We start from the raw sequence: 6,000 nt of genomic DNA, 5'->3' as shown, positions 1-6,000 counted from the left end.
ATATATATATATATATATATATATATATATATATATATATATATATATATATATATATATATATATATATATATATATATATATATATATATATATATATATATATATATATGTCGTACCTAGTAGCCAGAACTCACTTCTCAGCCTACTATTCAAGGCCCGATTTGCCTAATAAGCCAAGTTTTCCTGAATTAATATATTTACTATAATTTTTTTCTTATGAAATGATAAAGCAACCCTTTTCTCTATGTATGAGGTCAATTTTTTTTTATTGGAGTTAAAATTAACGTAGATATATGACCGAACCTAACCAACCCTACCTAACCTAACCTAACCTATATTTATAGGTAAGGTTAGGTTAGGTAGCCAAAAAAAGCTAGGTTTGGTTAGGTTAGGTAGGTTAGGTAGACGAAAAAACATTAATTCATGAAAACTTGGCTTATTAGGCAAATCGGGCCTTGAATAGTAGGCTGAGAAGTGCGTTCTGGCTATTAGGTACGACATATATATATATATGCATACGTCAGTCTCCTGAGACTGATGGATGCCTACTACTATATACATTACATAAATATACAGTATACAAACATATATATAAATAAAAATTGCATATTGGTATTTGACAGTGGTCCTTCTACATTACTGGAGAATTAGTATCAGCTTATTATTACATACTTAATGATAATATTCCAACAAATCAACTTATCCAAGGTATTTCATCATGAAGTAAAAGATAGAATCATTTGGGATTGTCTTAGTTTTGATTTCTAATAAATATTTTGTGCATAAATGCCAGTGTGAGAGAGCGCATGACTGCAGTGCATGGTACCACTTGTGAAAAACACTGTGCAAAGCCATGGATATTTTTACTGGACTAGAATTAGTCCTAAGCAATAATTCACTGACAAGTTCTAACTAAATGACAAGCAATTTTGTGGAAATTCACTAAGAGTACTCCAGACAGTCCATGAAATACCTGGCACATTCTTAAGGATATTTGCTAGTTAATGCAGGTATTAATTTCCTATAATGCAGCCAAGCAAAAGGTAGTAGCAAATAATGAAACTTGACAGAAGACATCTCCCATCACGCAGGGTGCATTCGCACCTCCACAGATCTCCAGTATCAGCTCTTGATACTGGTAATGGCTCAAAATGGCCACCACTTACGGGCTATTCATGCCCGTGCCTTTTGGCTGGCTTAATCTTAACCTTAACGAACTGAAACTTACACTGTCAAATAAAATTTGCTGTCTGGGACCCCTAGCAGGCAACAAAAACCAGGTTCTATTCAGTCCCAGTACTTTAAGTATTTAAAGCAAAATCACAACAAATTAGAAAATTTAGTGAATAAAATTTTTTGGAGTACCTTGAGAACGAAGGTATGGCAGGAGGAGAGGCATCACAAATGGCATGTGTTGATGCAGCAAATCACGAGGTAACTTCTCAGTCCACACTTGCAGAGCCGACACACACACATCAGCCAGTGGTAAGTAACTAACACCGAGCTGTAAAGCCATCTGAAAAAACCAGTGTTGAATGTAATGAAACGGCAGTTTCCGAGTGAGACCCGGAGGCTCACTGGAACTATCCAGGCTGATATTGCTAAAATTAAACTTTAGCATCAGTCATGTGTATTGAGTTCTTTGGGCCTACCAGGGATCACGAGCCAGAACCTGGCCCCCCTCAGAGAGGCATGGGGAGCAATGGCCTATAGAAACCCCCGTGTGGTTGGAAGCATTCTATGTCTGCCATCGACTGGGTCAGGCACCCAGAATGATAAGCGCCCCCCAAAAAAAACTTATTCTGGTAAAAAACCAGCGTTGAATGTAATGAAACACCATTTTCTGGGTGAGACCCGGAGGCTCCCCGGAACTTTACCGGCTGATATGCTAATGTCAGACTTTGGCATCAGTCATGTGTATGGAGTTCTAGGGCCTACCGGGGACCACGGCCAGAACCTGGCCCCCTCAGAGAGGCAAGGGGAGCAACGGCCTATAGAAATCCCCGTGTGGTTGGAAGCATTCTATGTCTGCCATCGACCGGGTCAGGCATCCAGAAAGGTAAGCATTCCAAAACAAACCCCTATTCTGGTGAAAATTACTACCTAAAGCCGAACTATTGGATAGAACTCTTCAACAGAAAACAAGGAAACTAATATGACGTCATACGTCACCGCACCGCTGTCTGCGCAGCTTCCCCCTCCCGGGAGGGGGAAGGGGGAGCCCCAGACCTCCCACGCCGGCTATCCACCCATCAGTTCTGAGGCTGGATGTCAAAACACACGAAAAACCGCCGACCGGAGGGAGGGAGGGTTGCCGGGGAGCCTCCGGGTTTCACCCAGAAAATGGCGTTTCATTACATTCAACGCTGGTTTTCTGGGGGGAGCCCCATCGGCTCCCCGGAGCTAACTACCCACAGAGGAAGGTCAAAGGGAAAGAACCGGGAGGCGGACACCACGCACCCCCCAAGGAGGCGAGACAACCGGCAGCAAACGCCAACCCAAGGTGCCACAGCCCTGAAAAGTCCCGGGAACAACACGAGAACAACGAGCAGCAAGGCCCCTGCACGAACACCAAAAATCCATGCCCGAAAGACCGCAAGGCCACGTCGCCCAGACGGCAGCGAGAGCAGCGAAACCACGAACGCCACAGGCATGAGGGAAGAACACAGGCATGAAGGAAGAACATAGGCAGCTTAGCCGCAAGAACACGGCTGACCACCCGGGACAGTATCACCCACGAACCGGCAAGAACAGAACCGGATCAACGCAAAACGCGCTCCGGACCCAAACACCGTGGCACGCAAACAACAGCGGAGGGCCGCCACTGAACACAAAAAATGACACACCCCCGGCCCGACGAACCAAGCACCAACAAACCCTGGACCCCTCCAGAACGCAGCAGCCCCACCCCGCGCCAGAAAAGATGGAGACTGCTGCCACCGAACAATCAAAATGCTAAAACCGAAGGAGCAAGAAAAGTCAGCGACTCAACCCCCAGAGGCAAAGGCCAAAAGGAAAGAGCCGACGAAAAAACACACCGGAACCGAAGGGGCACTACCAACCGAGGAAAAAACAGAGCACGCTGGCCAGAGACCAGGATGGTGCAAGCGGTGCACGAACAGGCCGGAGGTGAAACGACGCACAAGACAGCTGACTAACGGTGCAGAAGCAACACCAAGACCGAAACCAAGCTGAAGCGGCTCCGCCAGCGCCGCACGAAAAGAGGCGACAGTATGTGGTAAGACGACGGCCCCCAACCCCCACCAGAAAACCAAGCCGGGAGTAAACCAAGCTAACAAGAGTAACCACCTAAGAAGGGACAGGAAAAGGAAGGACCGCCAAAATACCCCATACTGCCGCCAAGAGAAGCACGCAGGTGGGACACCTACCACGAAAAAACCCGACCACCAACCAGAGGCGAGACAGCGAGGCAGAACATAAGCAGCCACGACAAGGCCCCTTCGAGCCCAGGAAAAGGCGGAGCCACGGGAAGATCTCGGGCGCGACCACCGAAACCCAGGCAGCACAAGGAGATGGAACGTCTGCCGAACAGAAAAACTCCCCAAAGCATGCAAGCCCGCCAGGAGTTCAGAAACGACGGGTCCGACGTGAGACATCGCAAGACCCCCAAAAAAAAATACAACCAGCAGGGCAAGCTAGGAAACCAAAGAAGGCGGAAGGGTCGCCACCAGAACAGTACCCGAACCAAGGGGTATGAACAACTGCAATAGACCGAGACAAGGAAGCACATCACAGGACACAGGCTGACAAACGCCTAAGAACACACGCAGAACACCCCTGCTGCAGAGGAGGCAGGAAGAAAGAGCAGAAGCACAAAAACCCCAGGATAACAACCAGGGGTGGACAATCAGGCAGGGACAGAAAAACCCCCACACAATCCCCAGGCACAAAACGGCAGCAAAGTGCCACTCCACAACCGGACACAGGAACAAGGACACGCCACCGTGAAACACAGTACCAATGCACACGTGCAGCAGCAGTAACAGGCACCACTGCAACATGCAACATGTAAATAGCAACTTCCTTCTGCAAAGGCAGAGAACGGAGCAGGCAGACCCCAGACAGGGCCAACGGAGACACGACAAAACCCCGCAGGCCCAGAAACCTGCACCAGGCGACCGACGGCGGAGAAAACCCCGCTCGATACCTGCTGGATGAGGTACTGGGAGCTCTTTCACACCTCAAGCCCGGCCCAAGGACAGGCTAGACCGGCCAGACGGTGGCCCACCAGGCAGCTGCTACGAGCAGTCCACCGGCCCACATACCCCCACAACCAAGACGGGCCGGAACTGCCATACGAAAACAGGCTAGTGCGCCCAGGAAGTCCACGGACGAACCAGCAAGAAGGCTTATGCTTGCAAGTAGGTCGTGTAACAAGCACAGACCTCTGATGGTAATACAGTGTTCCCCAAATGTGCCAATAGCACCACTGCACTACACTGGTACTATCCCGCAAGTTCTACCAGATAGGCTGGACCCAAGAGCCAGAGCTCAAACCCTGCAAGCACAGCCAGGAGCCTTACCAGGTGAGTACAGAACCAACCCTACAACCCCCACACCTCACAACATTAAAAAAGGAGGGTCCCCTGAATGACTCCAGCATGGGTTGGACATGCACATGAGGGGGACAGGAAGGGTTGAAAAAGGGACAGTCACTGGTGTGCGAACGGTCTCAGTCGTACAAAAAGATACCTGAATAAAGACAGGTATATAAACAACTCCGCATCCAGCGCCCAGCCAAAAGACGCCAGACCGCAGAAACTCACCTGGCGAACGGTGGCACGAACTTGACACGACTCAACCGTGCCCAGAAGAACCAGGGAGCACCGCCAGGTGAAGACGCCAGAGCCGGACCCTGCCGGACCTGCAGGAGAGCAGGGAGAGGCGAAGGAGGCGGTCCCCACCCATGACACAGGGAAAACTGCGGTGTCCTCCCCACAACTGGGAACCATGACACCCCCGGCGCGAAGGGGCACATACCGCAGCCAGGGAGAAGAACGAGAGGCGAAGCACTGTAGCAAAAAGGGCGCAAAACACCAGCACTGAAACACCGCCCAGACCAAAAAAAACTCCACGCCGCATGCGCATAACACGCTGGCCGAACCGCACACCCTCTCTGTGGGAAGGCGCCAGCCAGGACTACTGCACGAGAAAAGTAGCCAAAAGAGGAAGCAGGAGCAATAAAACCGGCCAAAGAAGCAAAGAGCCAAAAAAGAAGCCCAACCGGGCGACAAGCAGCCCAACCGGGCGACAAGCAGCCCAACCGGGCGACAAGCAGCCCAACAGGGCGACAAGCAGCCCAACAGGGCGACAAGCAGCCCAACCGGGCGACAAGCAGCCCAACCGGGCGACAAGCAGCCCAACCGGGCGACAAGCAGCCCAACAGGGCGACAAGCAGCCCAACAGGGCGACAAGCAGCCCAACAGGGCGACAAGCAGCCCAACAGGGCGACAAGCAGCCCCACAGGGCGACAAGCAGCCCCACAGGGCGACAAGTAGCCCAACAGGGCGACAAGGAAGAGGAGCCGACAGACGTTCCAATAATGCGGGAAGTAGCGAAAACCTTCCCGTACCCTCGAGAACACAGAAGCCAACAATAGTCCCGAAGGCACACGAAGGCGCAGGCGCACCCGAGATCAGAAGTCACGCAGAACCCCATCGAACGAGGAAACATGATGAAAACACCGTCCCAAAAAGGGGTGGGAGGAAACATCCACCCACAGGAAGGAACCAACCGACTCAAAGGCCAAGGAACCGAGCCCGGGGAGGGGCCAACGCCCAACAGCACGTACGGCGAGTGGGGAGGAAAGATCCCACTCCGCGTAACCACAAGCCCCGCCTAGAGGGGGATAAAAACCCCCACGGGGTCCAATGGGGCCAAGGCCCCCCAAGTCAGCCCCTCCCTAGCCCCGGGAACCTACACGACAGGCCCCGGGGCCGAGCCGTTCCCCCAAGGCCCGGGCCGTACCAGAAAACC

General features: G+C 51.4%; 1 protein-coding gene across 1 annotated transcript in view; it reads right to left on the bottom strand.

Moving 5' to 3' along the window:
- The window catches only part of LOC138355211 (DNA-dependent protein kinase catalytic subunit-like), a 254,457-nt gene that overhangs the window by 46,859 nt on the left and 201,598 nt on the right, over positions 1-6,000 (bottom strand). The window contains exon 14 of the mRNA XM_069310065.1: positions 1,369-1,519. Coding sequence (XP_069166166.1) covers positions 1,369-1,519 — 151 coding nt within the window. The remainder of the gene's footprint in view (positions 1-1,368; positions 1,520-6,000) is intronic.

Source organism: Procambarus clarkii, chromosome 66 (genome assembly GCF_040958095.1).
Source record: "Procambarus clarkii isolate CNS0578487 chromosome 66, FALCON_Pclarkii_2.0, whole genome shotgun sequence".
Classification (NCBI taxonomy): Eukaryota; Metazoa; Arthropoda; class Malacostraca; order Decapoda; family Cambaridae; genus Procambarus; species Procambarus clarkii.
Note: the sequence above shows the minus strand (reverse complement) of the source record. Positions and strands in the feature narration are given on the sequence as shown.